This window comes from Nestor notabilis, unplaced genomic scaffold, assembly GCF_000696875.1.
Source record: "Nestor notabilis isolate BGI_N333 unplaced genomic scaffold, ASM69687v1 scaffold31626, whole genome shotgun sequence".
NCBI lineage: Eukaryota > Metazoa > Chordata > Aves > Psittaciformes > Psittacidae > Nestor > Nestor notabilis.
The window spans coordinates 5,606-28,346 of record NW_009934741.1 but is presented as its reverse complement, the minus strand read 5'-3'; the positions used below and the strand labels follow the sequence as shown (position 1 = coordinate 28,346).

General features: G+C 39.8%; 1 protein-coding gene across 1 annotated transcript; it reads left to right on the top strand.

The window, feature by feature from the left end:
* The first annotated feature begins 3,665 nt into the window (after positions 1–3,665).
* LACC1 (laccase (multicopper oxidoreductase) domain containing 1) lies at positions 3,666–8,837 on the top strand. Its single transcript, XM_010017500.1, has 5 exons — positions 3,666–4,259; positions 5,253–5,434; positions 5,923–6,088; positions 7,994–8,219; positions 8,663–8,837. Exons 1-5 carry the CDS (start codon positions 3,692–3,694, stop codon positions 8,835–8,837), a joined length of 1,317 nt encoding a protein of 438 aa, XP_010015802.1. The 5' UTR covers positions 3,666–3,691.
* Positions 8,838–22,741: the final 13,904 nt, after the last annotated feature.

Genomic DNA, 22,741 nt, shown 5'->3' with positions numbered 1-22,741 from the left:
GAATCTGTTTGAGATTGTGCAAAGCTGATGCACTGGAATGATGACAGCAGTGAGTTACATGGCAGGGTTAATGATGCTTCCGGGTTTAACACTGCCCAGGCACTTAATCGTATTGGTGCCTTTCAGTACAGACTGTTATTTCCTGTTGATACTGACAGCAGCAAAGGAGGGTCTCGTCATAAAGCAGAAATACAGGTTCCCACTACAGTCTTACCTAGAATAGGAATTTCCATCTTGTACAAATCAAGACTGGCAGTGAGAAGTGAGATATATAAAGCTGGTGCTGTGTGCTTATATCAGATGAAATCTTTCGAGGGTTTATGAGGATTGTGCTCCTGTGTAAGTAAATTCCTGTGTTTTAAACTTTGTTTATGAAAACTGCATGTACTTCAATATTTTCATTGTAAGTACCCAGTTCTGTTTCTTCAACCTTGCCTAAATACACCTGAGAGAGGCAGAATGTTTTACTTTAATCCTGTTTAAGAAGTTTTTATGTATTTCTTTTTCCTCACATTTTTTTGTCTGAAATTTTGTTACAAAGGTGCTCTTATCCCTGTTCATTTGTGCTGCTTTAATGAACTTTTTTCTTTCTCTGAGCATCTCTCTCAGGTACACGTGAATTATTTCTTGCTCCTCTGAGTATCTGTAAGGTTACCAGTAGGGTTCAAAGGTGCAGGAGATTGCCAGCAATCTTGTCATGACCAACAAGGAGTTTTTAGAATTAGATTTTCAGGGTACTTTAAAGTTTGGATCTTTTTGGATCTTCTTTCTAACCTGGTCTGTCTCTTCTCTGCAGCCTGGTTTTATTCTTTCATTGTTTCGTTTCTATATTCACTTTGCTTTTCTCCTTTTCACTCTTGTTACCCCTCACTTCTCTTCTCATTAGCTATCATTTTCTTTGATTTTCTTTTTCTTGGTGTCTGTGCAAGAGAATATTTTTACCCTTCAAATGTTTATACTGACAGAGTTTCAGAGAGTGAGTGAAACAGCTAACGCGTGGTCTTGGCTTCAAGTTTGTGCAAGTATTTCTCTTGCATTGTGTACTGAAATGAGCAACTCCTTAACAAATGCACATAATCTTTTCTGATGCAGTTATGTGCAGTGAGACTTCCCATGGAACACTGGGACTGTGGAGCATGCATTTCTCATAAGCTAATAACACTGCTGTGCTTGGCAAGCCTATGTTTTGAGGAGGGTTTTGTTGGGGAACTTAGAAAGCAGTCAGACAGTTTTATGAGTGTAAGCAGTTTTACTTCTGACACCATTGACCTCCCTAGGACTCTGTGATGCAAAACTGGAAGGTGAATCATTCCCATTGTTTCTTTGTGTACATCCCAATAATTGCCCCAGTGGACTTTTTGCAATACACACACAGCTTAATAACAGAGGCACTTGCCTCTCCCTCTGCAAACACTTTCCTTCCACCCTTTCTTTGGTGGTACTTTTCTGGGCAAGTATAAGGACAGCAATGAAATCTACTTACCTTCCGCTATTGACATATCTGAAGTGGAGCAATAATCTGTTTTCCCGCTACAGCCCTCTGTTGTACTGTCTTTGCTGGGGCTAGTAGCTATGCCTAGATTGGGGTCATGTTGTACTCATATAGGCCTCCCACAGAGAGTGTCAGGGTAGGGAAGGAAATATCCTGATTTCCCAACTCACGGTCTTTGACATGAGTCTGTTTCAACAATGTTTTTTTAGCAAGCTGTTTTCTCTAAAATCTATTATCATCTGTGTGTAAATAGTACTCTGAGCAAAATCAAGAATCATAAATTCCTTGGCAGATGCTTTTGTCTGCTGTCACATTCTGATACTTTCAGTTCACCTGTTTTGATAGTCACTAATTTGTCTTTGTAAGTGTTCAACTTACAGAAAGGAAAACATCATTTTCAGTCAGGAATATTTTTCTTCCAGTCTGGGGGAAAGAACAATGAAGAAAATTGAGAATGTTTTCTCTAAAACCTATTCTGAGTAAACAATCCATTAAAACCAGAAAGGTTTTTGACTTCTGATTTGAGTGTAGAAACTGGGAATCCATTGGCAGCCATAAAATGACAAAGGAGGACACCAAGTCCACCATAGCGGTAGGCCTCAAGTACATACAGAAACAGTATTTTTGCAGGATAATGAAGTGCTGGGAAGCCAGAGCTCCAGGAGAATGAGGACTTGGGGCTGGAACATAATGCCAGGCATTATCTGATATGGATAGCTCTGGTAGCAGAGCATGATTTCAAAGAAAGACTTAAAAGATTCTTGAGCCTTTTGTTCTTGCAAAGATATAAATCTTCCTGCAAAAGAATCAATATCCATACACAATTTGTAACTGTGCAAAAAAATGGTGGTGTTAAAGAATACTCTTAAATGATTATGGGGTCTTACAACTGGTGGTAAAGCTTCACGTATTCCTTCTAGATCAAGCACTGTGCTTAGTCATGAAATCTAAATTGTCTGTTCAAGGTTCCCAAAGCAGAGAGATCTAGTCTTTTGTTCCAGAACTCTGGAGGCTTGCACTGGAAACTGAAAAAGTATTGGAGAAAAGAAAATAAGACACTTCTGAGAGGATACATAAAATAGACTCTCATAGCAACAGAGAGAGGAAGAGACGGATAAGTTTCCACAGGCAGGCCTAGGTGGGCTTGGATCAACAAAGTTCAGAAAAGGGGAAAAAACTCCACCAAAACTAGAATTACACTATGGGCCACAAGAAAATCCCTGAACTATGAAATTATTTTGGATAAGCTTAGCATGTCTTGACTTTGGAGAAGAGAGTACAGCTAGCATAGTGAAAATGCTGAGGCAGGAAGTTTTGCATATTGAATTATTTTCGTTATATATGCATATTATGCATATATAGTGCATATTGTAATATTAGATTAGATTAGATTTGCTTATTATATATATTGTATGTAATACTCAATGTATGCATATTGTTTTCATGTAGTTATGCATACTTCTTGCTTTAGTAGGTGAAGTTTCAGTAACCAGTACTGGCTTCCTGTGCATGTTTGTGTGTTGAAAAGAGCTATACCGATCATAAACCCCACCACACAGAAGTCAGAAATTAGCAAGTCAATACTTTCGATAACAGAAAAGGGAGAAGTGCAAAGAGTCTTGTCAAGGCCTGTGGGAAAGATGTCCTTGCACTCACAGCCCACCACCCCTGCTACCAGGAGGGGTATCAGACATAGGCTCCTCTTCAGCGGTAAGCTTGCAAAATGCCTCCAAAGAAATTGTTACGGAAGCTCCTCTGGTCCCAGCAAGCTGAGGGACCTCTGTATATGGTTCCTTTAATGGGAACTTCAGGAGGGCCCAACGGTCAGAGGTCAAGAAGATTGATTAGGCTAATGTGGGTTAATTATTTCAATAAATCTAATATTAGGTATCATCCCAGACCTGGCAAAAACCTGAGGTGGGTGGGGTGGAATGGAAGTATCTAAATACTTAAATACATCCATAATGATTCCCATTTCTGCTACTTTTCTCTTGCTGCAGTTTCTTTTGATGCGGCAAGGAAATCCTATGAGACAGTAATTACTCCTGTGCTATTTTCTCTACACAGTATCACTGAATGCATTGCCTTAATAATGTAATTCTGGTTTGGTCTAATGATTCTGTCTTGCCTTTTTCTTTGTTTTTTATGTTTTGTTACTGACTACTTGGCAGGCGTAAGAATCTTTAAGTATCCTGCAGTATGGTGGAAGCACTGCTGGTAGATGTGTTCAGCCTACCAGCCAACCTGCAGAACAACATCCAAGGACTGCTATGTAACATAGTGGAAACTATTGAGAAATGTTCTTCCACCCCTGCTCCTTTTGTTTATGTCATGTGTTGCCAGAGGCAAGGAAGTGAAAGGAATGGTGAACACGAGTCCTTGCTTCCAGCTCTGAGAGATTTCCAGAGTCTGAAGAAAAGACTGGAGGTGGTACATGCCCCGAGTACAGCTGCTGCTTTGTACACCATCAAACAAAGCCTGGATAAAAAAGACTTAAGCATTATTAAAGTTATTCTACCTACCTTGAGAAAAGACTTAATGAAAGCATATATAGATCATCTCTTTACAGCAGTCTACCAGTTCGAATTTGAGGATTTACAGGTGGCATCTGATTGTGAAAACCTGAAGATACCTGAACCTGAGAGTGAAGGGCAAAAGCTTTCTACACAGGACATGACACTCATCCAAAGCGAGATTCAGATGTACTTGGAAAGCCTGCCAAGCCTGAAAGGGGAGCTCACCATCCTCAGATCTTCTCTCATCCCAGGTAAAGAGGATCCCAGCTAACAGATTTTAGAGAGACTGTTTCCAAGCATACTTCTTGAAGGGAATTGCAAAGTGGGTAAGATTTGGAAATGTCTTCAGGCAGCAAATAACTCTAGGTGATGTTGTAATAGAATATCTTGCCTGTAAGAGGGGGAAGTGTCAATAGAGATACAGCAAAAGACTGGCAAGGCCTGGGGTGTGATCAGAGGAAAGAGAGGCTCAGGTTTAGTGAAAGCATTACTGCAGACAGTAAAATCTTCCTTCTTTGTGGGAATTAGACACTTTGAGAGTTGCCATCATCTTCTGGAAAGGCAGAACAAGAGTTTCTCCTGGTCTGCAGCCTCAAGCATGCCTAGTTAATCAGACTGGTGTCTCTGTCCCTGCCATGGCATGACTTTTTACTGCAGCATGTCTCTGAAGCGGTGTGGTTTTGGGGTCTCATACTTTGGAGTAATCAGGGGAAAGCTGAGAGGTTTGCTAGTGCAAAAATTTTCTTTCCCTAAAAATATGTCTGCAATGATCCAGAACCTGAAAGGAACATGAGTTACTTAAAGCCATCTTTGCCTTCACTGCGCTTCAAGGTTTTCACTGTGACTTTGAAAGGATCATACTACGTTAGAGATTTTGAATCTTAACTCTGAACACGTCACTAAGCTTGTCGGCTGTTAAGATAGCAAAAATACCAGGTGTGGGGACTATCTTCTGTGTTCACAGATCCCCTCCTCCCCATTTGCCACACAGATCTGCAAATAGTCATGTTAAATCTGCCAAGATTCCTTCTTGCTCAAACCCTTCTGAACTGGCCTCAGAGGATTATGTTTATGAGCAAGAAGGAAACTTAGAACCCTTAAATTTAAATGCCATAGCTAAATACAAGTTAATGCAATACTCAACTTGATTGAGTGATTTCAGGTCTGTTCAGTATAAACCCATATAATATCTAGAGTGGTCTTGTGTTGAAAGCAATTGTTTGTTGTCTTTTTTACCTTGCCAGATGATACCTTCCTACATGGATTCACCACAAGGACAGGTGGGATCTCCTACATACCAACTCTAAGCTCCTGCAATCTCTTCAGCAGTTCCAAGCGGAGGGACCCACAAGTTGTTGTTAAAGAAAATCTCCGCCGGCTGGCTAATGCTGCAGGATTTAATCCAGAGACTTTTCACAGAGTCAAGGTATCTTATCAAACAATGGATTTCTGTAAATGGATCAGATCTTCTTTCATGTATCACTGGCTGAAACTGTAGGCATTATTCTTATCTTTCTCAGAAAGAACTTGTGAGAAGCAGGACAACTAAAATATTTATGCTGGCAGTTTATCTGTGGGAATAATAAGCCATCCAAACATCAGCCATTTGGCACTATATGGAGAAGCAGCACTGTTTCTTCCAAGTACATTCTAACATTTATCTTACCACAGACTAGAAAAATCAGATAAATGATCAGAACAGTTTCTCTTAAAAGAAAAATACAGTATCACTCCTATGATGGCTTTCTACTGTTACAGCTGCATGGCATTTGAACAAAGGAGTGCCTGATTTCCACACATAATGTGTTGGTGCCTAAGTGTTCCATGCCGAAGAAAAATCCTTGCATTAGTCAGAACTGTGGGGTTTTTTTTTTTGCTGACATCACTATCCATGTTCTGGTTTTGTCTTGACAGATTGATCATGCTAATGCTGTGTGTATTATGGGAAAGACGGAGCCTGACAGCTATGATGGAATAATTACGAATCAGAAAGGCGTTACGATAGCAGCTCCAGGTGCTGATTGCATACCTGTGCTCTTTGCTGATCCTGTCAGAAAAGCCTGCGGTGCTGCTCATTCTGGTAAGAATTTTAAATCACAGAGATCAAAACAACTGGGGGACCACTGGAAAAAATGGAGTTATGGACTAAAGATCAGCAACCAAAGGAGCACTGAGTGAGAATGAATAAATACAAGATCACATAGCAATGTAGACCTTGACCTGTTAAGCCTGTACCCTGCCAAAACAAGATTAGTCTTAAGAATATTCTGTTTCCCAAGCTATTAATTTTTAATTACTTTATAACTGTAATAATTATTATTTATATATTTATACATTTATTTTTCTGATCCAGTAGTCAAAACCAAGTAATTTTCTTTGTGCCCTGTCTTACTTCCTGTGTAAAAAGTGTCTGTAAAGCCAATGCTCCCAGAAATCATTTTAGATCAGAAGAAATACTTGTCTGAGAGTAAAACCTCATGAAAGCGAAACTAGAGCTGGGATGGTTAGCACAACCTGCGGTTATGTCTGATTTCAGAAGATGCCCCAGCTGTTAGACAAGAACATGTATCCCATGGGGAGATTTTCCTGTTGGGGCTGTTTCATTTTATTAAAAAGTCTGTACTTATGAGGTGAAGAAGACTGCACTGCTGAGAGTTTCTCCTCAGTTTTGATGCCAGTACACCCCTTCGTATAGTAGGAAGCTTCACCTCTGCCTAGAATTTGTGAATACCACCCAATTCATACAATTGGGTGTGAATACCACCCAATTCATACAATTCTACAATTCAGTAAATCAGCCAAAATACATTCAAACTTGTGAGTCATCATAAAATGATCAAAACTTTGACTTCAGAAAAGTTGGGTGCAGGTGAGTTTGTCCCACCCCTTGCCTAGCAAGCTTAGGCTACAGAAAGCGAGAGGACTGAGAACTGTAGTCTGTCTGGGAGGAGAGGGGCATGTTGTAGTTTTTAATGGGGAGAAGGCATGGAGAGAATTTTATCTGCTCTTGAAAGTTTTAAGAGTTTTATTTTGCAAGTGTTCAAACCTAATTATTGTTAAATACTTAAATCTGCAGTTGCTCCTTTCTCTGCTGCCTCTTCATTTGTCTAGTCCCTGACACACCACATTGTTCCCCCAATCCACGCTGCTGCCTTCTCCAAGCATACCTCCCACATCTAGCCTGAATTCCTGCCTTGCATCTCCCAAGTTTTGGCCTCTGATCCCACATCACAGTCCTTGCCAGGCTTCCAATTATCTTAAGTCCTTTCCTGCCTGTCCAACCCCACCTCAGTTCATGTTTAACTTGAGCACACGTTGCTGTGTGTACAAATAAAAGACAATTAGGTATAAGGTCACTCAGTCTTTGGATATAGAAAAGCAGAGGAAAAGTTATTAGCAAATCTTATCCTTCATTATGACATGCTCCCTGTGCAATGCAAACGCTTCCTGGGAATCAAACTGAGATACAAGAACTCAAAGCTGCGCTTTCTTCCATTCCAAATACTGCCAAAGTGCAAAGCTGGACTGTCTTCTGTCTGTGCCAAACAATATCTTTAGCTTGAGCCTTTTAGTCTTTTCTCTAAAATGACACTAAACCCATTTTCACCATATCACCATATTGTAAGTATAGGCTTCTGACTGTACCATATTTCTCTTGTCATATTCCCATTTATATGTTTCAAGTGCAGAAGAGCTGTAAGTTATGTTCTAGTTGCCCAAGCCAGGAAACCGGGAAAATGGAATTCTGGAGTCCTAATCTAAACTCTTCTCTCTAGTTTCCATCTCCACTAAATTACATCAGCAAAATGATAGTTAATGTGTTCAAAAAAAACCCCGAAATTATTTGTTATTAGATACATTTATTTATTTCAGATGAAAAGGTATCTATTAATTTCTACCTTTAATAATAGCATGTATTTTCAATACTATAAAATTGAAGAGAGAATTTATACAATTTTTTTTCTCAACCTCTCATTTCTCTCAGGATGGAAAGGCACACTGTTAGGAGTTTCTATGGCCACAGTAAATGCTATGGTATCTGCATATGGCTGTAACGTGAAAGATATCCTTGTGGTGCTGGGCCCATCTGTAGGACCTTGCTGCTATACACTTCCTCATGAGTCAGCGACAGAATTCCACAGAATTGATCCAAAGTGTGTGAGACTATTTGACTCTGCAAATCCTTACATTGATATTAGAAGAGCAACACGGTAAGCCTACTGCATGAACAAAAGACTAATTCCACATTTGTTATCAATAATTATTTTGATATTGTATTATTCAGCACTATTATGGTGAGGGTCCTTCCCATCTTAAAGTACACTCTAGTACTCTGCAGATCAACAAATGATACCTTTGAATGAATGGTATCATCTCATCTCTTTTGCTGGGTTTCAACTATTATTTTACCTTTTTGCTGTTAGTTTATGGATTATAGACCAATATGCAAATTAAATATGTTTTACTGGCTGCAGAAAATTGATTATTTTAGTCTAATACTGGAAGAAAGAAAAAAGAAAAGCAAATGAAAGACCAAATCACAGTATTGGCACAGCTTGTTCAATTGGTACTTGAAATGCTGTCTGAATGATAGTGTCTTACGGAATGTGAGTATATACAAAAAATACTATTTTCTGATTTTTCTTTCTTCAAGGATTCTTCTTGAGAGGGGTGGGATTCTTCCTGAGAACATCCAAGATGATTCTGTCACAGACCAGAACCAAAATGTCACTTTCTGTACAGCATGCCACCCTGATAAATTTTACTCTCACTTTCGTGATGGGACTAACTTTGGGACACAGATTGGCTTCATATCAATCAAAGACTGAGATGGTAACTCTTACTCTTCATTACTATTTAGACAGTAAGTCTGATGTGTTGTCTGTTGTCCCGCTTTTCTCATAGTTCTTTCTTCTTCCTTTCCCAGACCTTTAATGAGGAATAATGGGTTTTAAGATTCTCCTGATTCTTCTCTTTCCTGCCATTCTGAGGCAAGAATAAACGTCTGAGGTGTGGGGGCAATAATTCTTGTCTGATACAGGGTGCAAAGGAAACAAGGACAAAGCCCTTCTGCAAGGCCACATGCAAGTTCCAATTTTTTTGAGCCTCCTTGACCAAATAATTCCCCAGAAATCTCACTGACTTAGGGTGGTGAAAGCACAAAAACCCAGTCTTCATGAGCTTTTGGGCGAGACTTCTGAAAGAAGTATGACATTACTGATATAGGAAGGGAAGCCTGTATTACACATTAACTATTAGAGTACACTCAACTTTGGTAGTTTCAGCAGAAGATTATTACGGAATTATGTGCCTTGGCTTGGTTTGTTTTGATTTTTTTTGTTTTTCTTTGGATTAGTTTAAAGAAGAGATCCAAAACACTTATATTACTTTTCCTATGGAAAATAACTTGAAAGTGAGAAGTAAGGAGATATTGGGAGGCAAGGAGAGGGACAGATATTGAAACCAGATGAACCCTCACTATTCTGTATTTTTTGATTGTAGAAAAAGTAGGATTAAGAGTCTTACTATAATATGACATTTAAGTTCCTGTTTCCTTAGGATTTTTTCATTTAAACTATTGGTGCTCTGCTAAAGTCTGTTGAAACAGTCTCAACAGTACCAAGTTATTTAATAAGTATCTAAAGAGGGGAGTGGGTTTAACCTCAGTTAATTTTACTGACCAAGTAGCTGTTTTCTAGGGGCTGAAAAGCTAAAGCGATTGGAGAAGGCAAAGCTTCATCCTGCTGTAATGCTACAGCTTTGGAGTTACTAAATTGATAAAAATGCCCCATCATAAGAAATTACCCTGGTGCTGCTTTAACACAGCCTGAAGTGAAGGACTTCATCCCTGGCAATGTTCAAGGTCAGGTTGGACAGGGCCTTGAGAAACCTGGTCTAGTGGAAGATATCCCTGCCCATGGCAAGGGGGTTGGAACTAGATGATCTTTAAGGTTCCTTCCAACCCAAAGCATTCTATGATTCTAGGATTCTAATTGGGTTTACTGAGAAAATTGTAAGTGTGCACTGTTTCTTTTGGCCATAAAAACTTGCCTTTGGATGTTACAGTAGATGTGATAGTTCCTCATACATAGACAGTGGGAGATTCCTAACAGTAAACCAGTGCTGACTGTAGCTCGCAAGGTTGCCAAGCACAAGCCTCGGGACAACTGTCTGCATGACGTATTTTCTATTTTGAATGCAACGATCTTTATCAGTTCTAGACTTTTACGTCCACTAGAGGTCAGTGCTGGCTCACGCTGCACATCCAGCCCTGGCTGCATAGGGGTTTTCAAACCATGCATTTTGTAAAGGGCTGTACAGCATATGCTACTACTTTTGCCTATGTAATCATCTACCGAGTTATTCTGGTATCAGTGTTTAGAAGTATAATCTACTTTTCATTTTGTTGGACTGTGGTTTAGAGCTGACCAAATTAGAACTTTCCTTGTCCTCTGAGAGAGCAGACTTTAAATAATTTTCTTTTACTTATGAATGGTATTTCCCCAGTGGAGAGCCTGGTTCTGAGTATGTTACCCTCTGACTGTAGCCACCTGCCAAAAAATACTTCTTCCAACTTTCCTACTTCTTCTTTAGAAATATCATTCCTCTTCTGCTGCAGCACTGCAGGCCTTGACAATAAAAATTTTTACGTTTTTGGTTACCTTTTTAAAACTTCATTGTTGCTTTCATCGTTCTCAGTTTCTTTTGTATATTCACCGTAGTAATGTTCATGGCTGGGTTCTAACTGGAGGTTCATGCTCCAATAGGGACAGCGCTCACACTCCTCAACTTAATGCTGCCAAGCATGTTACTGCACACTACTTGATGGTGTGTGTGGTATGTATGCATATGATGTGTATTACTGACTTATGCCAAATATAGGATAATATAATTATATGGACATTGACAGGCTTATCTTGCTGCACTAGGTTAAAAAAACCCCAACAACCTACCTTCACCTTGTAATTCTGTCCATTTGCCCTGGTTGGTATCTAAGTGTGAACCACTTTATGAGTACTGATTGATGTAGCAGTGAAGTAAGGTGTTTCCTTCTCTGTTTCTGCTGTGGGGGCAGTAACACCATGTAGTCTTCAGTCCTTGCACCTGAAGCTCTGCCAAAGTTCATCTGTCAGTGCTCTTTGCTTAACTCTCTTCCTTTGTGGATTAAGAGCATGCCATCAAAAGCAGCTGGGTTACTCAGTAAAGCATTGTAGAATCATAGAATGCCAGGTCAGAAGAGATCTCAAGGATCATCTGGTCCAAGTGTTCTTGGAAAAAGCACAGTCTAGACAAGATGTCCCAGCACCCTGTCCTGCTGGATCTTAAAAGTGTCCAATGCAGGGGAAAAAAGTGTCCAACTTTGGGGAAGTGGTACTTCCTGGGGGAGATTATTCCAATGGCTGGTTGTTCTCATTGTGAAAAATTTTCCTCTTGTGTCCAACCAGAATCTCCTTGGGAGTAAGTTGTGCCCATTTCCCCTTGTCTTTTCCATATGACTCCTTGTAAAAAGGGTGTCTCCATCTTCTTTGTAGCCACCCTTTAAATATTGGAACATGGTGATAAGGTCTCGCCTGAGCCTTCTTTTGTCAAGGCTGAACAAACCCAGTTCTCTAAGCCTTTCCTCATATGGCAGGCTTCCCAGTTGTTAAATCACCTCTGTGACCTTAGGTGCCCATGTGCCTGCTGTTAGCTCATCTCACCTCAAGGACAGTTTTAAACTAATGCGTTTAACTTCGCAGGAAGTAGAAAGACCTTGCAGCCATGCTACTACAGTTCAAATGCTCAGCAGCGTGTTAAGTCACAGTAACATGATACTGATAGTAAGCCCTGGCTTGTTCATGCCTGCTCAAGAATGACAGCAGTGACTTTCTGTTTAGAAAAATACTATTTACAGGTCATGGTAGGACTGTGCAAGCTGAAAAGTATGTCAGAATGGGCAGAAATACCAAAGACTTTACATTTAGAAGACAAATTTTTACCACAATCTTTGTTCATTATTTCATTTCCAGTGAATTACCTAGACTGTAAAGCTGTCAAGACAGGAAGCAGCCTTTTGTACATGGATTACTGCAGTAGAGAACTCCAGGACCAGTAAGAAAATAATAATAACGTTCAGTCCCCAAACAGGCTAGGCTTTGTATCATACAGACTTTCTTTCAGAGGTCCTCTCTACAAAGGCATTTTAATTCTGGTATTAAAAAAAAAAAAAAAAAGGTTTAGAGGAAGGGCATGATAAAAAGGAGAAAAGGCTGTTTCACATTTCTATTTATTCTCTTCTCATTCCTGTTGCTCACTGAAGGAGCCAAGCAGATCAGCCCTGATTCACCACCTCTAGGGAAGCTCTTAAAATGCTTCATAAATTGTTCAGCTGTACCTACCTAATGATCAGATCCCATTTATTAACCTTGCTCATAAATTTATGAGCTGCATTTGTCCTATTATTGTTATTAAATAACATTATCAATTATGATTGTGTTATGCCCTGAGGCAAGCACAAGACATGATCACATTGAATGTTGCTTTTGATAGCTGTTACTGTGCAGTTAACATTTCTCACTATTGTAGATTCTGAATATGGGTCTCTTTATTTAGATTTATATATTTTAATATAGTGTACCAAAACATGTCTGAGAAAGGCTTTATTCACTATTCCAGTAAAACAGGGCAGTTCCAACACAGATTTCTGGTTCCAGTGCTTGGGAAAGCAGTGTGCGACTTCAGAGGCATAGACTAAAGCCTGAGATAATTACTGAAATGTTCATCCAAACTGTGGCATTTATTGCTACAGGTATGGCAAAGGTGAAAAATATTAAGGAGGTTAGATGAAAAATGTTTCTAATACATTTGTAAAGGTTAGGTCCATTGGTGCTGCTGGTCTTTCTCTACTGACAACCTGAGGAGACAGGCTGGGGCTGGAGAGTTGCTGGTCTGAGTTCTGTGTTTGATGGCTGCATTGCAAAGAAAGGTTGGACCCGATGATCCTTGAGGTCCCTTCTAACCTGATATTCCATGATTCTGATTCTATGATTTCTGAGCAGCTGCAAAATCAGAAGCTGTGTGCATGGACCTTCAGTAAAGCACTTGGGCACATCTCGGCTCACAGGAAGTGTATCATTCCTTTGAGATTACAAGCATTCAATTATAGGAAGGTGTTTCCTTTCCCCAGCAGTAACACAGTTTGCAGAGTAGTTGTCTTTGCTTCCAGTCTTATTTTCCTGATGTTTATCTCTTGCACATCGCTTTTTCTGTCCAGCACCACTCACAACTGCCCTCCAAGGTTTGTGGTGTTGGAGGAAACAGATGCCGTTCTGCCAGAGCAGCAGCAGTGTTGCTTGCTTTTGTATGCATGTGCCTTTTTTCTCCTTCTAGCAGCCATGTGAAATTTCTTGTCCTCAGCACAGGATCTTTATCAGTATCCATCAACTATTCCCATTTTACAGATTTCTGCAAGAGCTCCCAGTTTCCAGCCTGCACAGCAAAGAAGTCAATATTCCTGGATTCCCTCACTCCTGTCCTCATTTCCGCTCCATGCTTAATTTGCTGCTGGGTGATGCAAAGAGGGAGATGAACTGCACATATTTGTCCTGAGGCTCAGAGTGGGATTGGTATGCTGCTCTCCTTGATGTCATGTGTATGAAGCTTTTGTTCTCTGAGTACAAAAGCCCCTCCTGAACTCCAGCCTCTTGTGCAACAATATAACAGGACAGTGCCCTGACAGGACCAGTACGTCCTATATGTGACAGAGGAAATAATGTATTGACCTGCTGAGGGATTTATGTACTTCTGAAGACTGACAGCAAGCTCTGCCTGTAAGGCTGACTTGTTCTACTTTCCATTTCCAGTAGATACTATCCCGTGTTTCCAGATGAATGATTCAGATAGAAATGTACATAAATTTAAGAACTGTCCTAATCGGGTATATTCTTATATCCAGGATGTTGCTAATATTTATTCAGTGTCACACGTTTTTGTAAGACTAAGAGATTTTGCTGCTCTGCTTGCTTTGAGTACACAGTGCCTGTGGCTGTGCTGTTAAAAAGCATGATTATGGATTTCCCAAAGGCATGCAGAGAAACAGGAAGCTAGCTTTTTTAAGTGATCCCTCTGATCTTTCATTAGTAATCGTTTAATTTACAGTAGCATCTCACATTACAAATGCTTGGCTGGCTCTCTTTGTCTGCAAGCTCTCAGGGGTCAAAGGAGGCCCACAGAAGAATTTCGGGAGTATGGTCCCTGGAGGACAGCGGGGCTGAGGTCTCTCTCTTCCCCTTCTGCAAATGTGGCTTCATGTCTCCAGGGCAACCTGAATTCTGACAGTCATGGAAGCAAGGACATGGCATGGATTTCCATTTGATTCCTGCAGCAGAAAAGAGATCTGAGACAAAAATCAATATGTGACTAAACTATGAGAGTTCATTTTCGCAATTCATTTTATCTAAGGGTTAATTTCCTCTCTTCTTGTGCAATTGTTATTCACAACTTATTAACTGCTCCATTTGTTTTCCTGGTTTTGTCTCTTCTACACATAATGAAGGCCTAAACATCTGAAATAAATAATTGCAGCTTAAAAATTTGGGGTCTATCTACCATTAAATCAAACAAGCATTTTATGAGGAAGCTGAAATCAATGTTTGCATTTCAAGATCTATAATTTTAACTATTACTCATGTGATGCAAAATTTTTAGGCAGCAATTCGTAGTTCTGGTCAAATGTTTCAGTTCAAAGGGATTTTATCAATGACAAGTATAGAAAACCCTGCCTATCTGAAATAAATATCTTAGCATTTCTCTTTGAGGCACTGAGCTCTACCCTGAAGGAATATTCAAGCATACATTGCTGCTAAAGGAAAACATTTTGTTTCTGCTTTGATATTCTTTGTTTGAAACTGTAAGCTTGATTTTCCTGCACAAGAATGCATCACAAAAAACTCGGTTGTGAAAATAAAGTTGTGACAGGTTGCTTGGACCCGATTTTAGTAGGTGCTTTTAGTAGGTGCTTTTAGTAAGTGCTTTGTAAGATTAGTATTAAATAAAACAGGGTTATGCAGGCAATTTTGTTCTGACTCTCTGCTGTCTTCTTTATATCATCCCCTCAAAAAGCTTTCAGAACATGAGAGGTGAGCAGAGCAAGAAGCTCGTTAGAGTGGCTCCTTCAGCACTGTGGATGTTTGTTGCTATATTTGGTGCTTAAATCTTTCTCAGTTCCCTCAATTACCATGCAACTTTGATCCTCAAGTTCCCCAAGCACTGAAACATCCTAGCTCATGTAACTCTGTGCTAGCTATGGCAGAAACACAAGTGTAAACTTGATGGTGTCGATTCTTCAGCCTATCTGGTGCTATCATAAATGACATTATGATAAAATATCACACCACAGTGTTGAAATATCTTGAGAAAATCTCCTGAGCAGCTCTTGAGATTTTAGGGGCTGTAAGTCAGTAGCATTTTTTTGCTTTTCACAAACTGCGGAAGTTAAAGATAACTTTGCATGCTCTTCTTGTCTAGTACATGTCTTCATCAGAGTTTTGGATTTGAGAGTCTTGTCCATTGTACAATTATACTTCCGTAATTTCCTTTAAGAATGGCGTAAGAAGAGACTTGACTGCATATGCATTGGCCAGAAAGTACAAAATGCATCTGACTTCTTTTCATTATTTTTGTATTGCTATTTAGCATAAAGTCTGTCAGAAAAGGCAGGCACCATAACATGGGAAAGTCAGACTGCTCAAGCTAAAATGTTCTCATAGGAGACAGGGTAAAGATTCAGACCAAGCTAATGGCTAGTTTCAACATCTTTGGGATGACATGTTTCAATCTGTCTTTTGGAACAACTCCTCATTTCCTGTTTTGAATATTAAGAGCAATCTGAAATAAAGCATTTAAAACTGAAGAAGTGCCATTGCAAATTAAAACAAATATTGAAATCTCAATTCATGCTGAAAAGAGAGAGTCTGTCTTCCACCAACCTCATCTTTCTATTTATGTATATCTATCTGCATGAGCTAATCCTCTTATTTCTTCAGTAAATATTTCCTTTGTAGATTGCAGATTGTTATGTACCCTTCAGTAAATGTTTAGCTAAGTTCTATGTGCAATATTTTGCTCCATTAGTCTCTCCTAAGATGATCCGTCCAGCTCTTAATTCTCTAAATTCTGCCCTATTAATGTCCATTTGGTGATAATCAGTTTTCACTTACACGCTTTTCTAGAAGGAGAGTGACATGTGAACTTTGTAGAGGGACTGTTTTTCTGACTGATAGGCTTGCAAAGTTGTGCTTCTCAGCACAAAGCTTGAAGCAGCCTTAACTGAATAATGCTGATGTCCCTCAATTCCCTCTTTTTCAAAAGAGTCATAGTCTATTGCTCTTCATTTAGGATCTATTTTAGGCTTCCTAGCTGTAACTCATAATCCATCACAATGTTCCAGAAGCAATCTTCATTAAAGAGACTCAAAACAGAAAGTGAAAAATAGTTCGTATGTTTGAGGCTGACACAAGATTTATGGTAGGAGAACATTTTTAACTTAAGCAAACACTTTTAAAAAATCTGTTGTTGGAAAGCTGACATGAGGAAACTAAAATACAAAAATAATTCCGCAGCTTTTGCCGGGGGTGGAGGGGAAAGGTTTAACAATGTGTGAAACTGAATATTCATCCCTTGAGTTATTTCCCCATCAGGACTGGGTGCCTTTGTATGTAATGATTTACCCCCAGTAAACTGGGCTGAGGCTGGAAGAAAAGAGTGAGGTTTTTGCTGAGGTTGTTTGCCTGCTATAATGAATGATGCCAGAAAAGAGGGATACAGCCACATTCCTTTTAGCAAATGAGTTAAAGAGTGCTCAAGCTAATGATGAACCATTTTCTACTGAGCCAATATCTGAGACTGAAAAAACAGCCAGTCATTCCTTGGCTCTGCAGCAGTCTTGCAGGCTGTTACAAACAAACAGAAGCAGGGAACAGAAATCTCCTTTGGGATGCAGCTAGCCTGAAACAGATATCCATGGTGGGGCACTGTGGGATAGAAGAGGCAGAAAAAGACAGCACCATGATGATGAAGACATTTCTACACCTGCTCATTAAAGATCTAGTGCAAGAGTTTATCCATGTGGAAACATGGCCCCCTACCATATTGTCTGAGTAATGCTGCCAAGCATAATCCTATGTGTAGTTATTTGCCACAGCTGCTAAAGCTATCGAGGTTATTTATATGGTCAGGATTTTTCTCCAGATCCTGGAAAAGTTAGAGTATTGAATGCTTATGGACATGTCCCAGTTCTCCTCTCTCTTCATTCCTAATTTAAACCCTGCTATAGGCATATCATGTACTCACAAGCTTCCAAAGTTAATTGTGTGGAGGCAGATAATAACCACTGTATATGTTATCTACATGCAGGACTCTGGGACCCTGTTGAGTCCAGAATGATTCCAGTGATGGGCGAATCTGCCCTCGCTCCCTGCAGCTGTATTTCTGGACTAAAACTATGGAAGAGAAGCTGCTTTTTGAAATTTCACTCAGCTTGGCTAACAGCCCAATTCTGCAGACTTGGAAGATTTTCTATCATAATATTTCTCTGAAGCTAGCTGTGAGAATAAATGGCAAGAGGTATGTTTGGCTCAAGAGCTGAGAGTTTCAAATTTTTGAAGAATCTTTTCTTATTTGTTATGGAGCAAATCCCAAACTTCTTGCTTAGAAGTCCAGGCTCCCTGCTGCTATGGGGCCCCATCTGAACATCTTGGCTTAAAGGGAGCAGTGCTCTCCTGCGTGAATACTTACACTAATGTTTCTACTCTCAGCCATACTTATCACTATGGTAGAAGTAATTTCACAGTGGACAAGGCAGATTGACCTCCTGGTCAGTCCTGGGAGGGCAGACAGGACAAGGGTGCTAAAATATGCTGAAACTACTCCTTACTTACATGGCAGCCATCTAAGAGTCTGGGCAAGGCTGTGGTTCTGGGAAGAGTCAGATCATGAAGAGAATGAACTAGTTATTTTGGGTTCTTCTAGAAACTCATGGAATAGGTCAAAAGAGAATTTTTTGTATACTATCTACTGTATATTTTCCTCCAGTCTTCCCAATGGGAACTTACTGAGCATCTTGAGCACTATTTCTTTTGGCGCTATAGATATTTCTGGTATCCTTGATCCTACCTAGGCCTTGAGGAGAGGCTCAGACACGTTGGTACAAGTAGATCCTTCAAGATCTGGAGTGGTCAGTTGAGTATCCTGTTATTACCACACTTCTCATAAGAAAGAATTAAGGAGAAACTTCTAGTCTGTGAATTCACAGTGATTTTATTCTTCTCTGTGGGCAATGCCACTGTTAGAGACAGTAATGCCATTAGCATAGCTCACAAGATAGGAAACTATGCAGACACAGCAAAAAGATCTGAAGGGATCCTCTTCTAGATGTACAAGATCTATAGACGAAGAGGCCTGTAGGGTTGTGCCAAACTTTCAGGCCCTGAAAGCATCATCCCAAAATTAAGGAGCTGTGACACACATATTGGATGCTCTCAAAGCTGAGGAAGGAAAGGGAGAGATTTCTAGGAGACACCCAAAGAATAAAAATCCCACGGCTTTGCCTAAGGTGTGTTTGGGCAGCATCTGCAGCTGGGTTTGGGTCTGCCATCGGGCAACTCAAAAGCACATCACCTGCAGTGAAAAAAGAGCCCCTTTTCGTAAGTTGTGGGTCACAGAGTTGTTTTGGGAGCTGTGATGTAATACCCTTTCATGTTTTCAGACTGGCTCTGGCTGCTGTTAGAAGGCCCGCTGTGTGAAGCGTACACTTTTTTAAGGGATAGGAATGTCAGAATACATTTTTGTTCTAGCAGGAAGCATACTATAAAATATTGCTTCTGTAAGCAGTCAAAATTTCCAGGCATAGGTAAGGCCGTTTGTTTCAATAAAAATCAGTGTTGTTGCAGTAATGTAGTCATTACATTCTGAGTTACCATTTTCACAAAACCAACTTTGACCATTTTGTTCTCAAATTCTGCCAGAGTACGCAGTTTCTACAGACCATCTCAGGAAATTTTGGACTGTTTCCTACTTCCTGCCTTACCCACTGTGGGAAGCAGCATTTTTATTCTTATTTATTTATGAAATGAGCAGAGGGAACGATATGAAATTGCTGTAGCATTTTTTCCTCCTGTTTTCAGATTGCAGTTTTCATAGGTGTGTTTTGAGTTGGAGAGTGTTTAAAGTTTTCAGCTTTGAGGACAGATCACAACCAAGTGTTTTGTGGAGGTCAGTCTTTGTGTTTTAAATTTACTGATCAGCTGTGATTAATCAGATCAGCGTTTTGATTGGAGGAGTGAGAGTTACCTTTCCCCATGTACAGCTGCTTGGGAACTGAAAGTGTGATTGTGGTCATGAGTTCAAAATCCTCTTGATGGGAGAAAACGTGCCAACAAAAAATGAATAAAAGCTTATGAAAACAAGAATATAAAGGGTAAAACATTACCAAAGAGACTGTTGAAATGAACGGTCCCAGATAACTTGGAGTGGAAAATTCACTTTGTTTATAGAGATTGCATCCACCTCCTGTAAAAACAGATGGAAGTATCGTTAGCCAAAAGCCTAGTGGTGGCCTGAGGACCTCAGAGGAGAAGGGCAGTACTGTGCCTTGTTCCAGTGTGGGTTTGCACAGAGCATAAAGATCACAGGATACAAAGGGCCGTTTCCTTTCTTCCTCCATGCAGAGCCTCATCTTACTAGAAGTGGAAGAGAGCACTAGTAGTACACTTGATCCCAAAAGTGTTGAGGGGTAAAATGTATTCTGGTTAAACGTGGGGGGCAGCATACACTCTCTAAGGTACCCAAGCTTGCCCAGTGCTGCCTTCTGCAGGAAACACAGGGACTCAGTGTGTCCCTTTGGGTAGGTGGTGCAAATGTGACAGTAGTTTTACTAAATGGGGAAAAAACAGAACTATATTAGACCAAAGGCTGGTAGTTGATCTTGACTGTAAAGCTTTATCATTAAGTCAAACAGGCTCTGGTCTTTCAGCTGCCATACAGGATGCATAATCTGAAATTCTTTGGTGTGTTGGCTGAAGATTGAAGTTCATCACTTCCCCTGGGACACCTAATTAGACTGATGGTCATGGGGGACTTGTAAAAGGATGAGAGGAGAGGAAGCTGCAAAAGGAGGTGTGGACTAAAAGATGAAAGCTACCTTCTAGATACTATGCTACTGAGTTTGACTAGTGACCTACGGAAAACAGAGAGAACTTGTACACTTGCAAAATAACACTTTTAAAAACTCTTTTTCTGCCTTCAGAGGTTGTCCAGGAGGATTCACATGCTGACGTGACTGTTAAAGATATGATTGTGATGAAAGCTTACCCTGATTTATCAGTTCTACTGTAGGACTGCTGCACTGGAACTACTTGGGAAATTGCTTCGTACTGTTAATTTACTGAAAGAAGCTTCCTTTGTTTCCTAACACCTGCATGTCTAGATCAATATTTAACTTCTAAGTCAATGTACTTCTGTGCTTGAGAGCAAAGTACTCCGATGTTTCTTCCATTTTTGTTTTACAATGTCCTCAGTATTCTTATCTGCTAAAACAAATTAACCAATTAGTCCTTCAGTGTCCCTGTACGTGCCTGCATTCACAATTTGGTCTGCAGAACTGACACTAACAATTACAGTATTTTATTCAGAGTTGAACCACTTTGCCAGTGGTTCCGATCTTTTCTTACTGGAAACTCTAGCACATCACTCTGTTACATTTCCTTAACATTCTCAAAGTGCTTGTTTCTTCCAGCAAGTGATCACAAAGAAGTCTCCTGTAGCCTTTCTCTTGGTCTTACGTAAATGATGTGCACTGCAGTCTTCATTTTCCATTATCTCGTACCCAATTCTATTTTTTTTTTCCAGCATATCTGGTAAGAACTGAGATGATGCTGTTGTTCACTGGTGTTGCTGATGATACAATTCAAGCCTCTACACTGGGAACTTAGACCTGGATTTTGGAGGGTGTTCTTCAAGTGGCCAAACTCTACTCAATAATGATTATCCTAGGTTGTTAATACCAGAAATTAATCTTGAATGAAAACAAGCATTAATACTATTGTGGAAGAATATGGTGGTAAGACTATATTCGTGGGAAATATTTTGAGTTCATGGGAAACGTTTTGAGGGGGAGCATAGAATTATTGGCAGAAAATGTGAAACATAGCAACGAAGTTGAAGGTCTTCAGTATCTCAGAAGAGTTTGTTCTGTGCTTGAGAATATGCAGACAAGGCCAGGAAAAAAGATTTCTTGGAATTCAAAGGAAGTCATGGAACATACAGATTTCTTTGCTCTTTGAATAGAAGTGTCAACTCATTTGAATGCATATGCTTCCATCCATATTTTTATCACTTATTTACATGCATAGGCACACACTTTCAGCTATGCATCTGTGTTTAAAAATGCATACAAGAGCCATGCATGACTCTGAGCTTGATTTTGTTAACATATATATATCAGGCCAGACAGACAAATAGCAATTATAATTCTCCAGCTTGCTCATTCTTGGATGTCTAATTTACATATTTATGCAGCTCCTATTTTCTCTTTAAAATAAGTCCCTGTGGAATGATCTGCCTAGGCTTTCGCAAGGACACAAATCACCAAGCTTCTGCTTTTTTGATTAATTCTATCCACTTCATTTTTGCAATTTTGGACTTTCCTGAATGTGGAGCTATGCCGTCATTCATTTGCCTTCAGCAAAGGCACAGTGGCTCCAGAATGAACTCTTAATTATGCTCAGCATTTCAACACCGTCCATAACAACACAAAACTTGGTTGAATATCAGCTTTTTTTCTATTTACCTTGTAAAGCTGACTTACAGTACTAACACTTACCTAACAGAAACAGGAATAAAACAGGATGAGTTTTGAACAGTTTTTATTTATTTATTAATTTTCTTTATGACAACAAGCATCACAAAACTGCTAGAAGAAGAAGAAAAGAATTGGAACTAATCAAAACAGGCTGTAACTTAAAACGCAAGTACCTTCACAGGATTCATTACACAGTCACATAGCCATGCAGTTGTGACCTATCTGCGCTTTCTGTCATCTGCTTTGTACTCAGTTACGCTTGTGCTTTTTATAGACTGAAAGATCTACAAGGAAAGAGTTACATCCTGGATTGTGGGACAGCCTTTGTGCTATGCCTCCAACAGCAAAACACATGTTTGTACCACCATCAGATTATACCAAGAGGTGTAAATCCAGCTCAGCTATCAAAGGAAGGATAAACCCAAAATAGAAAATAAATTAGTAGCCTAGCGTAAATCTTCCCACTTCAGCACTAGTGCTGGATATAAATTTTCTGATGGAGAAAAAAGCTTTCTCGGGAAATCCCAGCATTTGAACATGCAGTACTTAATCTGAAACATCTAGGGGTTTGCTGAGTTACCAAAGAATACACAGATGGTTGTTGCCCCATGACCAGGGAACCAAGGATGGGATATACTCCCTCCTTTGTAGCCCTCCCTAATGGAGGATTACAGAGAAAGACAGAGCCAGACTAACCTGGAGTGAAAGAATCTCATGCTGCACAATGAAGGGACAAGGAGCAGCAGTTAGCACTTACATATAGGGAAATTCTGTTAGGATTTTTTTTTCCTTCCCAGTAAGGGTGTTGCCCAGAGAGGCAATGATATCTCCAGCCATGGATATTTCAAAACTCATCTGGACAAGGACCTCAGTAACCTGATTTAACTTTGAAGTTAG